This window comes from Protopterus annectens, chromosome 3.part1, assembly GCF_019279795.1.
Source record: "Protopterus annectens isolate FY-2018-M chromosome 3.part1, PAN1.0, whole genome shotgun sequence".
Classification (NCBI taxonomy): domain Eukaryota; kingdom Metazoa; phylum Chordata; order Ceratodontiformes; family Protopteridae; genus Protopterus; species Protopterus annectens.
The window spans coordinates 867,971,344-867,994,523 of record NC_056732.1 but is presented as its reverse complement, the minus strand read 5'-3'; the positions used below and the strand labels follow the sequence as shown (position 1 = coordinate 867,994,523).

General features: G+C 38.0%; 1 protein-coding gene across 1 annotated transcript in view; it reads right to left on the bottom strand.

Annotated features, from left to right (window-relative positions):
- LOC122798304 (cadherin-7-like) overlaps positions 1-23,180 on the bottom strand; it is a 1,449,445-nt gene that overhangs the window by 536,420 nt on the left and 889,845 nt on the right. The window contains exon 7 of the mRNA XM_044067131.1: positions 2,376-2,629. Coding sequence (XP_043923066.1) covers positions 2,376-2,629 — 254 coding nt within the window. The remainder of the gene's footprint in view (positions 1-2,375; positions 2,630-23,180) is intronic.

Genomic DNA, 23,180 nt, shown 5'->3' with positions numbered 1-23,180 from the left:
TCTTGGACTAAATGCATGGCAGATAGAACAAGAGTCCTGCAGGTGCACAGCGCCTAAACAATTGATGCAAGAAGTGTGCCCATCTGTCAGTGACATTTTCTGACAGCATGAGTCACACTTCTTGAACCCAGACACCTTGGATTCTTTGGACATCCTGTAACAGAAAAAATACAACAATAGCTACCAAACAGAATTAAGAGAAAAACACAATACTGTACAGACTAAAGCTAAATTTTTTTTTTTTTTTTTAAGTAGAAAAGCCTCTAACTCAAACGGCTAGCCTATAAAGAAGATAGAAGGAAAGCCTCTAACTTAAACAGCTAACCTGACAGGAATAAGGAGAAAAGGGGGGGGGGGACTCTCTAAATTAAATGAGTTCTAAGGGGACAGGAAGGTATCTACAATACACACTTACCAACACAACAAATATGACTAACAACTAACAAAAAATCCCTAGAAAAAGGACAATTTCTAGTAAAGAAGTTCTATATAGAAACTTAATACAAGCCTGAACCAGAAAAATGACACCTCACAGCTGAAGTGGCAAACGAGATCTGGGTAGCTAGTGCTAGGCATCATGGGATAAGGGGTAGCCTCAAGCCAGTAAACAGCTCTTGAGCTATAGAAGATGGCCGAGTTGGAGCCTAGGATCATCTCCGATCCCAACCAGCAAGAACGAAGTCGAGATAGACAACTTAACATCACAGGTTCCAGCAATTTCAAAGCAATTTTAGGACCCACCATTGCCAGAACCTCAAAGCACTGGGATGGCTAGAGTATCCTACCCTTCTACAGTTCAACCAGCTTATAGTAGTGCATAAAATACTCCATCAACCAGATAACACCCCTGCCCTCAAAAATATTCTCACCCCTCATAGTGCCCCCAGGCCATTACGCTCAGCTGATAAACTAATGATACTGACCCAAAAATACAACAACTCTCCAGGCGATGCTATATTTGCCAACTCAATCAGTAAAATCTGGAATCTACTCCCTACTACCATAACCAAGGAAACCTCACTACCTCTATTTAAAAGAGAACTCAAAAAATACCTCACATCTCATTGGCTGTGCTCTTGTTCTAAACCTGACTAACAACTTCACTAATACATATCTTGCTACCCAACCTGCTGTTTAGCCAAGAATCTATGCCTCATAGCATTTGAATGTCTAAGCATTGTGAATTATGAGATCCGATTGTATTCTATGTTCACATTTTCTGATACGTCTTTGCCAATCAGTTGTAAGTTGGCACATTGTGTATACTGATATCTGCCTGTATTCTTTGTCTATATTTTTCTAAACATGTCTGCCTGAGTTTATCACTCAGTGATGTATGTATGTACTGTCTCTTTTTTGGTATGTGGAGCTTTTCTCCCCGGGCTTTCGCTGAAAATGGAGGTATATCCAGTCGGACTATCCCGGTCAACAAATATAAAATAAAATAAAAAAATAAAATAAATAAATAGTCTCTCAAAATGCAGTAATTTTTTATGTGGAGAACAAAATGTGACAATACCTGGTAGTGTCTTGCAGACATATTGAAACAGCTGCCGTTATGTTCTTCTTGATGGAAATAAAAGGAAGTGTTGAGATGCGCACCCAATCACAAACAGAACACACGCATCTACACACACACACACACACACACACACACACACACACACACACACACACACACACACGCACACCCCTACACAAGAAGGACATGCAGACTGCATTCATACGCCACCCAAACAAGAAAAGAATTGGAGAATCAAGTACTCTAAAGAAATAAAGCTAGCTGTTGTATTACTGCTTCTGGAGATTGTCAAGAACAGAAAGTTGTACAGTCTTGGCCTAAACCTGATAAACATACAAATGATACAAGAACTGAAAGTCTATCTGTGAAAAGTGAAGAGGAGCTTGATTCAACAGCAATGTTTATCTGCAAAACCTCAGATCTGAAAAGATTACAAATAAAAAAATAACACTTAGACCTCCACTAATATAATGATGCAGTATCCCTCAGTACTGAACAGGTGAGTCTGTAGATTCTACCAGGGGAAATAGACAACAAATCCTAAATATACCTACAAGCAGAAGCAGAGAGCTAAAATGAATACTAAGAAATAAATGAAACAAAGGTATTTTAATGAATTGTTGTAGGTTTACTCCATTATGTGTGTATGTTATATCTGTTTCATGAATTAATATATAGCCAGATTTTATATTTCAAGCCTTATAAAAAATATAGGCATTTATACATTGTTGTACTGTTTCCCACAGTGAATTCCATATTGCTTTTTACAAAAAATATACTGTGTTTTTTACTTCTATAATAAACAATGCTTGTACATGTCCAGTTGCAATATATTATGTAAAATGCTACATACCTAATGGGCCTGTTCAGACTGTCTTGGTCTTTAGCAGTAACAGTTCCTACAGATGCACCGGGGTGGGCATTTTCAAGGACCATGAACTTATACTCAACAGGACTGAAAATAGGTGGTTCATCTTCATCTTCAACACTAATCTTCACATTTGTTAAGTCTTCAAAAGGTCCATAACTTGAAAATTGTGGATCAACATGTATGTTGACTGCCTTTACTTTAATGCCATACCATCTTTTTCTTTCATAATCCACAGGCTAAAGTGAAGGACATAAGAAAGAAATTAGGATGTCTACAATTGAGTACAACATAGTAGAAACAAAAAATAATAATTCCAAATGCTACCAATATTAAAACAACAGAATTAAAGCATTTGAATGTGAGGATAACTGAAAGTACAAAAAGTGCCTTGAACCAATAAGATTATTCTCTTGTTATATAATACATGGTAAGCAGCTGCTGTTTGCCTAAGTAACTAGCGGCTGCACTTCAGTACTAGAAACATGAAATGGGCATTTTCCTTTGAAACCTCTAAGTATGACACAAACAGCCACAATATCACTTGCAGTGTATAAATCATCACTTTTCCTTTGCACTCGGATACGTTCTTTTCTAATCTGAACTGAAACTTAACTACTTGGAATGGGTTTGCTCATCTTAAGTGCAATGATTGTGTGATCCGTAGAACTGTAGAAATGTAACTGTGATTAGGAGACAATGTATAGTAGGTCCAAAACATATCTCAGAGAAGGACAGCATCTTCAGCTTTAGTCTGGGCAGTGGGAAGGGGGGGGGGGGAGTGCAGGCCCACACATTATATAATGATGTTATTATATAACACTCCTTTCAAGGTTCCTTGCTATTTCTAGTGAAAAACATTTAAATTCATTGCACTTTCAGGACTAACAGTATTGAGTCTTGAACATATATTCTTCAAATATAGCATTCTAGGAATCCTGTACACATCTCTTACAGCAATAAGTTAAACATTTTATACAGAGTCCACTTGTTATTTTCTTCTGCACTCTTTTTACATTTGCTGCTTATTCTTGATATATACAGTGATACACATTCAGAAATAGAAATAGATATACATATATCCATCTGTTCATTTTTTGGCACTATTGTGCGCATGTGTGTGTGCACGGGTATGCACATGTATGTTTGTTTATACATATATGTATAACTTTAAAATGACATTCAAAACGTTGTTGACCAGGACCTTACAAAACCAATACCAAACTTTTCAATGAAAATAACATCATCTTAGGATAACTAATCCTTTAATTGTATATTTTTTAAGCTTCAGTTTATTAACTGGTTCAATGGATAACCTCATAAGGCAAAAAATAAACTTTTTAATGGTGATCAAAGAGCTAAATGACCTACTCAGTAGCTGCGTATGTGTGCACTCGTGGCATGTCTATGTGTGTGTGTGTGTGTGTGTGTGTGTGTGTGTGTGTGTGTGTGTGTGTGTATGTATGTGTGCATTGGGGAATTCATAGCTAAGTTCAATACGGAATTCATATCTAAGTTCAATACTTGAGTGATTGACACCAAGAAGTTTGACTGCGAATTATTAACCTTACAGTGAAACAGCAACAATTAAAACTCACTATTATACTTTGGTGCTGTTCCCATTCACCCATATTCCTTACATACTATCTATGATATCACTGCTTCGAGTGTATGCTGGAAAAATAAGAATTCTCTGAGGTACCACATTCTCAGTCTTTAAATGTAAGTCAACCAAATCACACTTAGTGAATGCCCATGAGAGTGTCAGTCACAAATGAGATGCAGTTTAATAATGGTGATCATATGCACATCTGTGCCACTTTAGCAAGAAGGGATTTATTAAAAACTATAATAAATAATAAGATAATCCATCACTTCATATTGCAGCAGCCTGACCTACAAATACAGAGCGGTTAACAAAGAGAAAGGTAAATAACGATGTCCACACTATACTGTAAAAAACTCTTGATATTTTTCAGATGGACACCAGCCATATACTATTCTCAAAATGTTATATGTTTCATTTCCCCACTGAAGTGTGAGCTTAGGGATTATATGTATAATTAGCAGAAGGTATAGATGGTGTATATATATATATATATATATATATATATATATATATATATATATCATTGGGGAGGGGGGCAAATCTGCCTGTCGACCAAATGAATTGTCGACCAAATGAAAGTCGATCAAATGGCTTGTCGACCATCTCAGGTAGACCCATATATATATATATATATATATATATATATATATATATATATATATATATATATATATATATATATATATATATATAAATATATACGTAGTATATACTATATATACGTAATATCTGGGATTGTGTGTGGATGGTGTGTGGTGCCATGTGTGGATTTAGGTGTTATGTCAGGTAAGTGAGTGTTTTGTAAGGGTTTTAGGTGGGAGTGTGAGTGTATGTGAGTGTGCTGATATGTGTGATGTGTGTGTGAGGGACTGTAGAATCCGTGTGTGTGTGTGTGTGTTTGATTTTGTTTATTGTTTGTCCACTCTCGGAGTTAATATATATAAGTAGGGGGGTGTGGGGGGCGCTGCGCAGTAGGTTTGTAGATGTGTGTTGTTTTGTTTGTTTATGTTGTGATATAGGTTTTGTGGTATATGTGTGCTCTGGTGTGTGCTGTGGTTTAGGTGTTTTGAATTTCGTGGTTTTGGGCTTCGCGGTTTTGGTGTTTCGGTGTTGTGTGGATTCGATTTCATGGTCTTGAAAAACTGAAGTTCAAGATTTCAGTATTTCAAGATTATGAAGTGAATCCATATATACACGCATATTTACGTACTTACATGCACGTGTGTGTGTGTGTGTGTGTGTGTGTGTGTGTGTGTGTGTGTGTGTGTGTGTGTGTGTGTGTGTGTGTGTGTGTGTGTGTGTGTGTGTGTGTGTGTGTGTGTGTGTGTGTGTGTGTGTGTGTGTGTGTTTATATGTATGGTCATAATTCATAATCCCTAATACCTACATACTTTACTATTCACTCTCTAGAATCTCATGAAAAAAATACAGTTACTCAAGTTATTTTCATTATTTTTTGGAGAATTGCTTAGCCTTTTTTTTCATGGTTCAGTTAATTATTTTGATTGGTGTGGTGTTTTATTTGTATTTGTTTTCTAGGATAGAAAGCTGATCAACAAATAACTAGTTTAAAGGTTAATCTCGGTACAAAGGCAACAAATAGTTTTAGTTAAATTGAGGTTAAAGAAGTTATACATGAAAAAAAACAGTGGGAAAATATAGGAGAAAGCTAAAAGGAGGCATAAAGTATCGAATTTTTGTCAGGGGACATTTTTTGAATATACAGTGAATGGTGTTAAGGGGTATGAGGTTTGCCTTTTTTTTCTCTAAATTTAAAGATTTATTGGAGTTTCCTTGTTTCTTAATATTAGCGCTGTTTTTTTCTAGGCTATTCATGAAGGGGTAGTTTTATAATTGTAGCTTGGAGTTGCATGTGAGGAGATTGTGGATAACATACATTACTGACAAACTATCTCCTGCAGGAAGAGTTGTTATCCCCCACACAACATGACTTCCGTCCTTCCCATAATACTAATAGTGCACTTTTAACCTCTACAGATACGGTCAATAAAGCAAGCGATAACAGCAAACTAGTCTCTTCCTTATTTTTAAATTTGTCTAAAGCATCCAACACAGTTTGTGATAGCAAACATCTACTGTAAACGTCTTCATTAGGTCTCTCTCAGCCTATCCTTCTATGGTTCAAAAACTACCTACCCAATAGGTATCAGTCAGTAAATTGACACTACATCCTCTATCCATACTTCCCTGTCATTACCAGTGTACCACAAGGTTCTATCCTTTGCCCCCTCCTCTTTAACATTCCTCAAATCCAGACAAACAGCCCTCCCTAATATAGTTTGCATATGACTCCACACTCATTTGCACATCTGACAACATGGCACACCTCCAATGAATGAAACATGTCTCTGTAACTCACAACTCATGTTCAACCCTAAAAAAAAAAAAAAAAAAAAAAAAAAAAAAAACGACTACATTTTTTCCAAAAATCCTTCTCCCATGAAAAAAAATAAAGTCTCTCTCTCGATAGTACAACCACTAAAGTCAATTCCCACAGCAAACTGTTATGGATGATAGTGGAGGATAATCTTAAATTCTACCTGTATATACAGAACTGTATAAAAAAAATCATCAAAAGCTAGGGATGCTTTATAGAGCCAAAAACTTTCTCACGGATACTAAAGCTACACTTGCCACTACTTATCTCCTCCCAACATTTCTTTACACTGCTTCAATTCTTATTAACCTTCAGGCATTACAAAAATCAAAACCTGAACAATGCTACCCCTTTCAGAACCTACCACGGTATAGTGCTTAAAAGCCTACGGTGGTTAGAATTACCACATTAACTAACATATGCACAGCTTCTTACCACATTTAAAAGTATCCAGAATCTATCTGCTTGTGCAGTGCTGAATAACATTCTACACAGCTGTATTCCTAATTGGTCAGTATAGCCCAATGACAGTAAACTCCCGCCTGTCCACAAACCTATCAAATCTGCTGCACACTGTTGTTACTCTTAGCATGTTGCTTAGGCCTGGAATGCCATATCTCTATCCATCAGGTCATTACTCTCTCTCCCATCCTTCAAAATTATTTTGAAAGACTTCCTAGTCAAAATCTGTCTATGTTCTTGCTCAGCATCAGGATAAACTATATCCCTAAACGTGAACAAATTCCTGTTCATACCTTACATCTCCTTATTCTCCCTTATTCACTCACATCCTTATTTCTGTCAATTTCTCACTCGTGGTTTTCTCTCTAACTATACCATAAGCCTGCTTTTCTCTCACTCTGTTTTGCAGTTCCTGTTTGTATTATACTAAATCGCCATTAATTTCTCCATAAACTGGCTGAAATTTCTCTCACTATTAAAAATCATTGTCATATAACATGGCTTTATTTTTAACCACTACTTTCCTAGTATGCCTAATTTGATATAATTAAACTGCATTTGTGTTTTACATTATTCTTAAAGACTGCAGAATTATATTATTATTAAAAATGTTTTGCAATACTTTGGAGCTTTTCTCTCTGGGCCTCCACTGAAAATGGGCTCCTACCCAGCTGGACTTTCCCAGTAATCAAATGTCAGTAAAAATAAATAAACAATACATTTGGGGAGTTTACAGCAATTTGTAAATTGTCAAATTTCAAGATATTGTTTTATAGTGATTCACTCATTTATGCTTTTTAGGGTATTTTATAAGACAGATGACAACATCTTTTATATAAATGTATTGCAAAACTGATTTTGTGTGTGTGTGTATATATGTTTGTGTGTGTGTGTGTGTGTGTGTGTGTGTGTGTGTGTGTGTGTGTGTGTAGCACACTCACTTTCAGTGCAGGAGACTGTGAGCTCTATTCCCACATTGGGTAGATCAGTTGTTAACACTACAGTACATCCTAAGGGTGTGCTGCACTCCTGCATCTGCCACCCCTTTGGATGAGATGTTAAACCAAGGCCCCATCTGCTTGAGTTGGTGGCAACTCAGGTAGATCTAAAAGATCCCATAGAACATATGTAAAAGAGTCGGGGAAGTTCTGTGATGACCTTTGCAAATTTCCTCTTGTAATATAAATACCACCTTGGGTCTCCACTGAAAACAGGCTGCTAGTCATGTGGGACTAGCCCAGTCAACAATGAATAAATATATAATTTTTGGTCATTTCCATGATAATGCTTTCCATGGCTTTGCATGTGAGACTATTGAGACTTATGGATCTGTAGTTTCCAGGGTCTGTAGATGACCCACTTTTTTCTCCATTCATGATGCAGATATCTTGTTTGGAGGCTACAGTTAAATAGCAATTCCAGACTGGCTGATTGGTCATGTTTCATTCTGTTTGGAAGGAATCCTAAGATATTGTCTGGGCCCATTGATGCAGTGTTCTTGGCTTTAGAGAGAGCATTAAGGCCCTGCTCCCTAGTGATAGTATGGGGGAGTTATATTTGATGGGATTTCCTGAGGGAAGGTTGAGGGGGAAAGTTGGAGCTGAATTTGTGATCAGTAGGTTTGCTATATCTTCTGGCTTAGGACAGGTGGCTCCATTAACAATGAGCTCTGCACCCAATTGTGTATTGCCTTTGAAGTTGTGGACATAGCTAACAAATGCCCTGTGTTTGTACTTGGCCTGGGAGGTCAAATTTACCCCAGATTTGGCTTTGGTAAACTTTATTTGTCCTGGTGGTAGTTTGCTTAGTTTGATGAGATTGCTTTTATCCTGCCGGGTGCTACACCTCTTATTTTTTGCCATGATTTTCTTCCTTCTGTTATGCAGCTTATTGATGGTGTGATTCCAATAGCTTGGCTTGTTTTCTGAGTTAATTCTTTCCTTCCTCCTGGTGGGTAGAGCAGCTTCTGTGCAGCTATTAATATGCCTGTATGGGGATTCTGTAAATAGTTCTGTGTAGACAGCAGTTTTCTCAGGATTTAGGGGAGGTTGAAATTTTGTGAGACTGTCACTTAACAGTAGGAAGTTAGCCTTAGAGTAGTTTCTGAATATTCCAGGGTTAGCTGGGGTTTTGGCTTTAGTTTTTTCTTCAAAGTAGACTGTTTTGTAGTCTGACCTTACCAGAGCAGACATTACACTTAGGGGGTGTGCAACACTCTCTCATATTAATGAGGACCAGATCCAGTGCATTTGTTGCACCCCTGGTCAATGTATTGACAATCTGGTCCAGGGGGGTTGTGTTTACAAAATCTAGAAATCTCTGTGCCTATACATTTGGTGTCATATATGATTCTCAGTTAATAGCGGGGTAATTATAGTCACCCATTAATATGGTATTGGGTTGGAAGTGAGTGTTTTCAGAAAGTTTAAATTAATGTTATGGGTTTTCTGGGTCATAGAGTAGGACCTATGGCTTGTAAAGAAGAGGTATTGGACTTTGCCTGTGGTGATTTGGACATGTTCAAATGCATTGTCCTGTTTGACCATCCTTGAGGTATATTTATTTTTGATGCAAATCAAGACACCTCACCCTTAGTCCCTATCTGTGTAGTAGCTGGTCTAAATGTGTTGAAGGCATTATATCCTTGCAGTGCCAGTGTGCTCTCCGTGGCTTTAAAGCATGTCTCAGTGACTTCATAGACATCATCATTCTCTGGGGTGAGGATAACTTGTAGGGAGTGGAGTTTTTTTGTTTAGCTACTAGCATAGAACAATAATACCTTTAGATTTTCTTGGTTTTTATTTGTGATGCTGAAAGTACTTTCAGTTTGGCATTGCTTAAAAAAGGCACTACTGGGGAAAATGTTTTAGCTGATATTTGAAAGCCTAGAGGTGAGAGATGCAGACAATTCCTGTTAGAACAGTGTGGTCTGTTGATCCTCTTCTTCCATGTTGACAAATATTGCACACCCTTAGAATGGCACCAGCATGGCAATTATTAAAGTCAGTTATCTTCTGTTTGTATTGTGGCATCATCCTTGGAGAAGGTAAAACGCTGCTCAGTGTTAGGCTCATACTAGCTTGGGACACATATTTCAAGAGCTCCATGATGTTTCTGTTCATACAGTGTAGGGAGGCATGTCTCAAGTTATTTACACTCACATGGACTATGACTGAGTTATACTAGTACTTGTGATCCAGTGACTTGAGTGCTTGCATAAAGTGGTGGATTTGGGTCCCTGATAAGCAAATGATTGTGACTTTCTCCTTAATCAGCCTGGTGAAAGGGACATCAGTGTGTCTCACAATGGAGTTTCCAATGAGCAGAATTTTGGACTGTGGGGTGGCCGTGGCTTGTCTTATAGGCTTATAAGTAGGGGCTCCATGAGATGTAGCTGCATGTGTTGATGTGGGTGTTGGTTTGAAAGAGTGCATTTGCAGCTGATGAGCGTAATTGTTATGTATACTTCATGTAGGAGGTCTTTGGAGTTTAGGAAGGTTACATTTAAGTGCCTCAGCATATGTTGGTCTATGTATTTGCTTTGAACTGTGGATAATGGGTGCAGTGTCTGTTCTACTAACAACCTGGTTGTAATTAGGAGTGCCTTCTTGTGAGAGCTTTGCCCCCAGTGATGTTGTGCAAATACATCTCTTACATACCATATCAGTTTGTTTGACAAGTAAGTGGTTGTCAGTAAACATGAAGCAATTTCTATATTACCTCAGGATGCCCATATCCACCATGCAGGTAATGGAAATAGTGAAAAAGTTCATATACGTGGCAACAGACCCTTTTTTATTGATTAGACACTTGCAGTGAGAATATGAAGTAATGTCAGGAGTATCTGATTTGCAACTCTTGGGGCAGTGCTTGTCATTGCAAATGAGTTTCCCCATATACAACTAGGTACTGGTGAAATTTCAAGGGTGCTTTCACGGAAAAATGTCAACTCGAGGTATGTGTCTCTATACAAAGCATTCCCAGACACTTGAGGGGAAACTGATAAGTAGACCCTGATGATTTATGGATGAAGTATTTAGGGAGATATTTGGAAGTTACCTTAGAAAGAAATCAAGCAGTACTTACTGAAAAGAAAGAATTAGCTTTGTCAAGGATGACAAAAAGAGGATATTCCCCTGAGTGGCTACTGCCATGCTACTACTAGTGCTGGTCTCACCACAGCTTTACACTGCTGGCACACAATGCGTCTTTGCTTCTTCTCTCACAATAAGCAATATAGTAGCACCGGTCCCAAGATGAAAAGCAGGCCACAGGCTGTTTTGTGATGGACAGTTTTGTTCCAGATGATGTAAGGGTCTGTGTGGTTTTAGTAGACCTTTCTGGTAGATGTCTTGAATAGCAGCCAGGAAGATCCAACACAGAGACTTGCTGCCCAGTCAGAAATAGTCAAGAATCAATGTACTCTTCTTCTCTCATCAAGAGAAAAATCTAAGCACAAATTCCAAGCTGTCATTTGTGAAGCAGTTATTAAGCTCTCTGGTGGTCTGCAGTCACCAGGAAATAATATCCCTCTGCTCCTTCACTCACCAGGAGCAAACAGATGCACTTTGCAATAATTTTTTTTTCCTCTTCATCAAGCTCTATCCCCTCTCCTTAATAACCCTTCCTTGACTCTCTTTTTCTTTCTCTCTTATATGTTTTACTCGAGCCCTGGGCACACACCACTCTACTCAGTACTAATATACATACTGTGCTTTTTTGTAAATACAACTGATTAATATGTTAGAGCTCAGCATGTCAATGTTTTTGTTTATGTGCAACATGTCACACTGTTAATTTGTTACTGTATAATGTGTACATACAATGGTGTTAACATTTACTTTATATTCTTTGTGGATCTTTTTTCCAGGATTCTACAATGATCGCTTTTTTGCTAATGTACTTATATTATTACATTAAAATTTGTTTACATTTTTTGAACATACTGGAGCTTTTCTCCCCAGGCCTCTGCTAAAAATGGGCTGCTGTCCCAGTCAAACATTCCCAGTAAGCAAGTGTAAAATAAATAAATAAAATAAAAATCCCAAGACTACTGAGGGGCAGAATGTGTACCCACCCCCCAATAACTGGTGGTCTTAGAATAGATGTTGCAGATTTTAAATGTAACATAGAAAAATGGTTAATATCTAATAAGTTGCAGTGTTCAAATAATTTTGAAAGCACAAGATACATTGGAAGTCATGGGCACTTTGTATTCTGGTTCAATGGAATACAGTGGGATGTTCAATAAATTTAAATAGCTAAAGGAAAGTGGTTTCACAAAATGATAATTTTGTGTTTATTCACAATAGCCAACAAAAGAGGAGAAGGAGTGAAATAAGTTGTCAAATTAACATAAGAGACAGGTAACTAGAAAGACAGCTGAGTTTAAAAACATGACAACCAGCATGGGTGAGTGAAAATGTAGATTCTATGTGACTCACAAGGGACACAGCTGTGGTCTCTTTCCAAGTTTAAATACAAAATTAAATGCAGAATACAAGGTAATGCCAGCACAGATAGCTGGAATTTTCTAAAAGAATTGTATGTCATTTGTGAATATCAAATAGATTTATATAAGCTGTTGTGTTACAAATGTATTAGAACTGTATGTTATGTGTATATCAAACTGATTTGTACAGACATTTGTGTCGAAAAGGTAATTGTAAAATGCTTGTGTGTGAAATGTATCCACAGTGTGCTCTGCTGGGAAGAACAGAAATATACATGCACTATTGTAACCGTTTAAATGTATATGTTTTAACAAAGGAAACTGGGAAACAGGAAGTTAATCTCAGTCCGGAAATCTTTAAAATATATCTGAATTTAAATGACTTTATGGGCTAGGCCATAAAGATGCTATATCACAAATTTTAACGCAGCCAGAAATACAAAGTCTGTACTAGGAAGTTTTCTATATTGTCTTTGGGGTGAACTAATTACTACTCTGGAAGAGTGCAGATATGAAAATGTTTTATAACTTCTAGCACCTGCCACAGATCTGAGCAAAAGCCATTGTGTATCTATTTTTACAGGTAGGTGCTAAATCATGCCAGTTTCCAGCAAAGGGGGGGGGGGGGTTGCATGGGAAATAGAAGTCAGATGACTAGAAGTGATGCCATTCTACAAGCTATCCCAGAGGTAATATTTCAGATATCATTTTGAGAAGTCTCTTAGTGAGACAGAGATTTTGGTGTTCTGTCTTGGGCCTGACAACAACAAGGACCATTCACCACACCATCTACCTTGCTCTATTAAGTAAGAAGGGAAGAGTGATTCTTTAAGATTCAGTCAGGAATACAGTGAAGCTTAGTTTAGATATTGTTTTTCTTTATTTTTATGTGTCTATCCTTCAATGTTATTTTAAATATTTCCTGTGGCTTTGAACTCTGATGTCACTGTAATTTATATTTAGTATTGTCTTGTTCCTTTATTATTTATTATTAAAAATATTTAAACCTTTCATTGTGGCTGATCTTTGTCGAGATATTTAAGTTTGGAGAGTAGCTGCATATTTATTTAGTGACACTGTGTAGGCCACTGCTAATAGCCTTGCTCTTGGTCAAACTACCATTTGTATTAATATCAGTTTCACTCAGTATATCGGGTAACCTTGTAAGGTTCTGGGGATAGGAGGCAGTGATAACTACCTTATCATCTGGACAAGTGGGGGTATAGCTGATAAAACTGTGCTCGCCTTTCCCAGGTGTGTGTATGTATTAATGCACACGCACACGAGCATGTGTGTGCTTGTGTGTGTGTGTGTGTGTGTGTGTGTGTGTGTGTGTGTGTGTGTGTGTGTGTGTGTGTGTGTGTGTGAGTGTGAGTGTGTGTGTCTGTGTGTCTGCGTGCATGTGCGTGTGCGTGCATGCAGGGGTGTGTGTGTGTGTCTGTGTGCGTGTGTGTGTGTGTGTGTGTGTGTGTGTGTGTGTGTGTGTGTGTGTGTGTGTGTGTGTGTGTGTGTGTGTGCATGCGCAAATCAAATCTCAAAATGTGTGTATGTCAGCTACTTGGGCAGGGACATAAAGCACTGCTTGGACAGAGAGATTGTTGGAGGACTTAACTTGGAACCCTGGCTAAGGACTCAACTCTATAGCTGTACCAGTGTGGACTCTTACTGGGGATCTGTAGAAAAAAGAGAAGAACCAGCCCTGAACTGACTGTGTTCCCTGTGTGCTCTTAAGGGAAATCATGCTTGATGCAGAGAGCATATGGAGATACTGGGGCTGTACCTGTTATCCTCCTGTTGAACGTTCCCCACAGTTGCCAGTGGTGAGGATTGAGGCTCCTTGATTACTGGCCCAAAGGTGGAGGGTTGTCACACAAGTAAAACACAGTGTAAAGAAAATAAACCGCAATATACAAACTAGAAGAATACAGTGAAGCAATACAAAATACAAGAAAACAAAAATAAACTAACCTTTCATTCACAGTAATCTATGGCAGAGTCTGCATTACTAATTTATCCGATTTAGTAATGGCTCAGAAGCCACAATCTTCTTTTGCAAGACTTGAACCTATCCTATCATTGTTATCACTGACCTGTGCATTAACTATGTATGCTATAGAAATAGGCTTAATATTTTATTTTTAAAGGCAATGAATCACTGACCCTGGTGGGACAGCTCCAGAGGCTGATGTCTTATCTTAGGCCACTGGGCCAGTTCTCATGGCTTACAGGTTGTCCTCATAGGACATGTTATTTACATCCTGTATTCTTTTAGTGAGGAACCTTTGTAGCCACTCCAGCTTTTACAAATGCCTGGTCAGATACATGCCAAAGAGTGCATTGCACTCAATTATTTCTCTAATGTGGGTAGAGTATAGCGGGACTATGATCTCCTTACATATGAATGCCATGTCCTTACTTATATGTTGTACCATGTAGAAGGATTTTTTCACTACCATATACACATTTTGATCAAGGTTTAGGCTGCTGTCAACCTGAGTTCCCAAGTGCCTTACCACTGAGTCTACTGTTAGGGGAGTGTTATCAATGTATTAATTTGAAGGTGTAGTCACCTTACAAAAGGGTATATTTAAGCATTTTTTGCACTGAGTTTTAGGCCATGGTACTGGCACTAGTTATTTGTCTGTGTCAGACCTTCCTGGAGGATATCTACATCTTTGGGTGATTTAGTAATTGCACTCAGCTTGCAGTCATCAGCACATTAGGTCAGCCAAAGGCTCTCTTTATTTGCCTTGACTTCAGAGAAGTATGTTCTGAACAGGAGGGGGCTCATTACTGAGCCATGTGTGGCACCCACTAGTAAAAAGCCTCTTACTGGAGATGGATTCCCCTACCTTCATGGGACTTATCTGTGAGACATTTGGTTATCCATTGGGTGACATAGGGATTTATCCCTAAATTTGTGAGTTATCTATAATACCCAAGTAAAGTATTGTGCAAATGCCTTTGCAAGGTTGAGGTATGCAGTATGTACTGTTTTGTACTCAACGTTTGCTCTTGTGACCTTCTCGTAGAATTCCAGCAGGTTATGTAGGCATGTACTGGCCTTGACAAAACCAAACTGGGATGGGGCCAGTGTTTGAAGGTTTCCTATATCTTGGTTTTTCAGGTCCACATTAATTTTTTCCATGGTCTTGTACATAAGACTAGTTAAACTTATGTGGCTGTAGCTCCCATGGTCTGTTGATGGTCCTCTTTGTGCAGAGGGATAATAATTGCAATCCTCCATTCCCTAGGGATGAAGCCTATATTGAGTTTGATGGGTGGGTGACAGCTAGACAGACCAATCACTTTATTCAGAAACTCCTAGATGATAGCTGAGAGGTAATATTACAGCAATAACCTCAAAATAAAATAAAAAAACTCACATCCTGTACCTAATAGGGTCATGATGTGAAGTTTGAATAAACATTTTCAAGACAGTGACCTCAGAATACAAGGCACTACTAAAGAACCGTGCCTGAAAGATGGTTTGGTTTTTATAGCAGTAATTTTTGAGCTATCCAGTAGTTACCAATGGTGAAGGAATAAACTTTGCTAAAGAAAAACGTCATCCATATTGTGTTAATAGATGGTCTCCAGATTGAAATAATGGACATCAAGAAACCAGTAAAGCAGAAATTGCAGTAGTCCTATAACAGAAGACCGTGAAGAATTATTTTCATATGATCTCAGAGAAGTTCAAGCAAATGATTTGTAGACTTAATTTTGGTAGCATGAAATTTTCCAGACTGTGCCCTGACAGGGTAGAAAAGAGTTGGTCCTCCATGCAAACATTTTTAAGGGGTGGAAAGAACACTTATAGAAACTCTTGCAACAGTGAATGTTCAATCTTCTAAGGAGGTAGTGACAGAACCAGCTGGAGGAATTTTATTAATTTTGCTAGATTCCTTCACTGTTGATGGTCAGAAATGATGAAGTTATTGGATGATGATGAGGTCATAGAGTCAATTGTTTTCTTTTTAAAAGAAAGGATCAGACAATACAAGCTAACTGACAGTCTTGGATAGTTACATTTTTTCACAATGCAGACTGTATGAAGATTTTCTCCGGTTAAAGAGGGATTTCTCTCCTTATCCTGCTTTTAAATAAAATACACTATGGTGCTGGACAGCACATCTTTGAACAGTTTAGCCTCTGATTCAGGATAATGTGGACCTTGTCCTGCCTGTGTAGTAGTTGATCAGTTTTTGTCCTTTCATATTACTAGGGACATGACAGTTTGTTAGTATTGTTTACCTGTATATTTTGTCAGTCTGCAAAATTCATATTGCAGCATTGCATACATATGTAAATATAACAATGTATAGTATCATCATGTATTCAGTGCTAGAAAAGTATAGGGTTCCAGTACTTTTGCTGAATGCCATTTTGTCCCTATATTTCAGGATCAAGAGCTGTATCTGCATTCTAATCATTCAGCTAAATCTGCTAGGTGTGTACATGACTCTGCAACGGTGTTTTTGTCTCCTCTAATTTTCATAATTGTCATGAAGAGGATAACAAAGCTTGAGCTATGATTGAAGAGAAACAAGTCAAAGGATGGGAGGATTACAGAGCTCTTTGCATGTTACTGTTAGCTGCAAGAGAGCCTAACATCCACCATGAATTAGAATGTCTCCCTGCTGACTGTGGAGTGCTGGGAATGAAAATTAGCATTTTAGAATGCTACTTCATAGTTCTGCAATGGGAAGCATGATTGTTCTCTAGACTAAAACAACATACCAGTCCATAAGAGACAAAACTATCCTTTTACCAGCTACTCTTAATTAATACATGGCAGCTTTTCTGATGTGTGATTACAAATACATATTTCACTATACTATTATTCAAAAACTTCTTATGCTCCAGGTTAACACACATGAAACCACGCACTAATGTACCTTCAGTAATCTCACTAACTGCAATAGATCATTTTTCCACATACTATCAATCAACTCTATGGTCCTAAACTTTCAGGTCACTCATGTTAGAAGTAATCTGTAGACAGCCTCTCTATTTGTATTACATTTTCAAATTCAACAGTTTTAAATCCTGACAAACCAAAACAACTTTCTCATCCACTCCAGTAACCAAAAACATAATCAATATGCTTTATATTTGTCTATTACTTGAAGTATACATCCAGCCTATCCCTGACATTTTGGCCATAAGACCACAACTTATAAAAGCATAAAAAATTGTGTATTTACATGTACCTGGCACCACAAAGGCATTTAACAGTCTGGAAACTTTGAATAAAATACAAATTTCCCAGATCCTTACTAACTACTGAATCATGAATAAAACCTCAAGAAATTCTTACTTGGTTTACTACCATAGGTTCATAGGTTGGTACTAGGCTATTGGTCCTAGGGCCTATACAAGCCTAGCCATATCAATTCCCTGGCTATTTCTTCCCAGAATATTTGCTTCCTTGGTCCCCTGTCTAGCAGGGTGACTGACATGATCCCTGGGGTGAATTTCCTATCTCCCATCCAATCGTCAAGGTTCCTTTTGAAGAGAGCCAAAGAGGCTCTCAGCTTGACTTGTATGGGCAGTCTATTCCAGAGTATGGGGAGTCTCTGGGTCAGGAACCTATTCTTCCAGCATGTTTTGTTCATTGTGATGACCAGATTTAGATCCCTGGAACATGTAGCTCTGAGGGATTGGGATTTCTTTAAGTGTAGCCTTTCCAACAGCACTGGGTCTGACATGGCCTTGTATGTTAAGCAGAGATCACCTCTGAGTAGGTGATATGCCACACAGTATAGTTGGAGTTTTTTTTAGACAGTCAGCATATGGCATCTGATTTAAGCCTGTGATTCCTTTAGTGAGGTATTTATGTGTCCTTTCCAGTTGTTGCAGATGTCTTGTGAGGTACATACCAAATGGGGCGTTGTACTCTATAATGGGTCTAATGAGGGATGAGTACAGTGGGACAATGACCTCCTTTTTTTTGGATGAAAAGCCCTTAGTGATGAGGTGTGCCACATAGAAGGATTTCCTGATTGTTGTGGCTATGTGGTTATCAAAAGTGAGACCACTGTCCACCTGTGTTCCTAAGTCCCTTATCATACTTTCGGTGTTTAGTGTACTGCCACTTATGTGGTAATTCATGGGAACATGTTTTTTCCCAAAGGGGATAACTATACATTTCTTGGCATTGAGCTTGAGCCCATGGCTCTGACACCAAGCATCTGTTTCTGTAAGGCCCTTTTGTAGAATATCCACATCATTTGGGGATTCAATAATGGCTCCCAGTTTGCAGTCATCTGCAAACTTTGTTAGCCAGAGTCCCTGAAAATATGTCCACCAAAACATTGACAGGACAAGAAGTAATATGCCCTTTCTTTTCAATAATAATATTCCCTTTCTTTTCAATAATAGCCTATACTTCCACTTACATCTTACCCTTCCAACTTGCAAAGCCATTAACTAAACTGGGTCATGTCTACGTACAACACTGGAAACTACTTGACACTGCATATCTTGTTAGAATGCAACCCACCTCCTACCACAACGTATATAGGTGATATAATCTTATGTATCGTTCTCAGAAATATACATAAATACTACTACATCATCATCATCATATTTAAGAGACTTCAGAGTTAACAGCACCAGCTATTGCATAGCTCTTGGAGATACTTACAAGAAAGTACATGACTGTTAACTTGGACCATCACTAATTTGCCAGACAATTTAAATAGCATATGATTTTTACCCTCAAATGATATTAACATGACTGCCTTTTTGGCTTAATGACATACTTCATCATGCAATAAGAAACTCCAACACTTACAGACCCAGTATAAGTATGTACTAAGGTATGGGTGTGTGCATGATGCAGGTATTTCTGTATTCTCAGGAGTGTTATAAAGAATGAGCCTGGAGGATGACTGCTTTATAGTCTCAGGGCATGTGCTGATAACTGTATAATGCACACACAAATACATTGGTGCACTTATATAATAAGTACTTGCATTTTTTCAGTATGACATTTACATTTGGTAGTTTAATTGTGATTATTTGTGTATTTATTTATTTCTATCACTTATTTGTTGACCAGGTAAGCCCAGTAGAAAAACAAAAAACAGTACCTTTTCTGTGGAACCTAGGAGCACTTCCTGGTTAAAACATTTGGTCCATGTCACAGAGCAGGTAGATGAGGCACATGAAGCAGCTTATTGACAATGTTGAGCTTTAGTCCACTGTACTAACTGCCAGACAGTTTGTAATATGAAATAATGCCTGTGCCCATTTTTACTAATTGACATCTGTGTTAGGTTGTAACATTTTAACTGTGTACATTTTGGTATGCAATTACCAGGCTAGTCATTTCATAGCCCATTCTTTCAAACTATTTTGTGGTGTTTCAAGATTGCTTTTGTAAAAGTTATCCCATACTCATTTTCTTAACTTGGACTTTAGAACTGAATGGCACAAATGCAGTATCACAGTTAAGGTGGCCAGGGACCTTCGATGGTATGTTGAAATTCTTAGTTCAAAATGGCATTCTTACTGACACTACTTGGCATGACCACTGCCAATGCCTAATCAAGCCTAGTCATCTGTGTCGCATGCTCCATTCCTCTGTACCATGAAGTCAGGCTCAAGGGTGTGTGCATATTTTAGTATGACTTGTCTGGGTGAAATAATAGTGCTGCAATCCAGTGTCAGCAATTTATATAATTTGAATGTCTCCTGTTATAATACTGCTTTCTTTATCATGTCTGTTTGCCATTGCCTTCCCCGCATAGGGTTAGAATAGCGAATAGTGCATTTAATTGTTTTATGAAGAGAAAATTACATTTAAATAAACTATGTAATGCAAATGTTGCAAAACTTCCAGAGGTATGCCTTGTTACTCTGAGTACAAAGAAGTAATAGCTTGTGCTGAGACATTTTGTTAAATAAAGCTCTAGTTATTTCTGCCCTAGATAAATAATGTCTAACCACTATAATCAATGTTTTCTTGTACTTATCAGAGCTTAAAGTTAATGCAATTTCCCATGCCTTTATTGTTTGTTTACTGACTGGTCTGCCTTTCCTGCCTTTCATAAAAGAGAAAATTTTGTAGCAGATTGTCAGAGATGGTTATTACCTTGTATATAGTATTAGTACACAATGTATTCCCAGACATCCAGTGTGATGAAAATTCTCTAGCCTTTATTCGATTGTTTAGGAAAAATTTAGAGGCTAAATAGTTTGGCTCAAAAATGCCAGAAATTGTATGTGTTGTGAAAAAATATATCTGCTTATAAAGAGACTACTTTTTTATAAAAAGTAGAGCCGTGTAAATTAAAACCTGAGATTCAGAAATCCTCCATTATCAAATGCAAGCATGTGAAAAGTATGAGTTTAAGGTAAAGCTATGTTGGCTTAAAAAATAAATCCGAAGGAGACGTTGCCAATACTATTTGAAACAAAAGATGCTGCTATGTCACGAAAATAAGGGTCAATTGAAGAACACAAACAAAAATATCCAAAACCAAACATAACTCGGAAAACTGCTAAATAATGAAAATTCTGATTCAGAGAATGAATGAGAAAATTGGTCTAGTCTCACTACATAACACTAACAGAAATGTCTATTATTCTTCAACATACGATGGTTTGAATGTACATCCTATGGATTCCTTTACAACACATTTTACAGAAGACAATTGACTGTGAGAAAAAATTTAAACTGAGAGATCAGACAAAGATGAGAATGTAATTAGCAGCACAGTTCACTAGGTAAATTAAGCTAAAAAAGGTAATCAGAAAGTAATTTCTGTCACAAGAATTTTTACAAATTATTTTATTTGTACAATGTTTTATATTTTCTGAATGAGTGAGGTTTGTAGATTCCATGATGCAGATACTAACCTTGACTTATAACCTCAACAAAGGTGGCTAAACTTTGTACTGGGGAAATTGTTTAAAGTGTTTGAACAAACTGAGTTCAATTGAAAACAACAGACTGGGCATGCATTACATTAAAACTGTTCCAATTATTACAGACATTGGTTTACATTTTTGTAACATTTACTTTGATTGAAATTCTGTCTTTTGACTTAAAATAAAGCCAGTTTATTATTGCTGTTTCTTTAAAAAAGAGTTGTTGTTAGTATTTTAACAGGCCTGCTTCCATATGTTATCTGTCTTATTCACCCATGTTTTAGCTTTGTCAGTTGTTGTTGTTGTTGTCTTTCGGCTTTTCCCGGTTAGGAGTCGCCACAGCAGAACTCAGGTCCACTAATGATTGGCAGTTGATTTTCATGAACGCCGAGGTGCCAGCTCGACGTTCAACCTTCAACAAAGGCACGCCCATTTATGCATGTCTTTGGAATGCCCACCCAACCGTGGGGAGGATATGCAGACTCCACACAGAAGGCACTCTCCGCACTCCAGCCGAGAATCGAATGGGAGAACCTCTCGCTGTGAGGCAACAACGCTACTGCTGCACCACCACCACGGAAGTACTATGTTTTAGCTTTGTCAGTACTTTTGTCAAAAATGAAGTGACTTCAAATAACAGTCTAATAATGTAATTTTTATATAATGCAGGAAAGGCTGTAAGCACTCATGTGCCCACTGCAGGAAAACAGCTACATTCCACATTACACTGATTTAATATAGGATACAATAATAACACCTGCTGCTAAAACCATAGTGGCCATTTTCCTTCAGTGAGTTTATAAAATAAAATATGACTAGGACTGCACACACTGTGCTGGGCAATAACTCCAAATATGAGTACAAAAAAGACTGAGTATTTAAGCTGCCAATGATTGAAGGAGCCCTTCACACACTTAAAAATTATGACACAGATTAGCTACACTACAAGAATTAACGTTTTCACATCTTTCTAATGTATGGTTCTTCACATGACACCGACACTAAGCTTTGGATAAAAGATAAGGATTCTAGTAAAAAGAAATGTGTTTGGAGGGTATAGGTAATGTTATGGCTCATCTCACTGACAGTGCTTACGTAAAGGAGATCCAAGGTTCTAGTCATAGGTTCATAGGTTCATAGGAGGTTACTAGGCTAGTGGCTCTAGAGCCTTTAGAAGCCTATCCATGTTAATCCAAAGTACCCCCATTTCATCTTTTTTGGGTAGTTTGCAGAACAAATTTATGAACAGAGTGGGTTTGTGATCAACACTGGCTACCCCTGTCAATGAGGGACATGGATGCCACTCCAGGGGTGAATTTGCAGTCTCCCATTGAATTACCTAGGTTGTGTTTGAATAGGATAAGTGCAGTGAGAAGCTCTGTTTTACATGAAGAGGGAGTCTATTCCAGAGAAGTGGCAGTCTCTGGGAGACATATCTGCCTTTCCAGCATGTTCTGTTAATGTCACAAGCTAGGCTGAGATCACTAGAGCGAGTGACTCTTGAGCCACTTGACTTATGGATGTGCAGCATTTCCATTAGGCAGGGTTCTAGACTGCCCTATAGGCCAGGCACAAGTCACCTTCCAGCAGCCTATGAGATGCAGAGTAAAGTGACAGAGCTTTCAGCCTTTCCATGTATGTCATGGTATGGGGCCCCCACATTGTCTTAGTGAGAAACCTCTGAGGTCTCATCAGCTGCTGCAGGTGTCTGGTACACAAAATGGTGCATTATACTCTATTAGTGGTCTGATGAGGGTTGACTACAGTAGAGTTATAACATCACTTGACCTGGATGATATCCCATTTCTTATGAAGTTCCCTAAGTAGGTGGCTTTCTTTTCCACCGTGGAAACTTGGTAGTTAAAGTTCAGATTGCTATCAACCTGTATTCATAAGTCCTGCAACACTTGGTTGGAACTCAAGAGATGCTGTCAGTATTGTAATTTGTAGAGAATTCTGTTTTTCCAAAGGGAATAATGATGTATT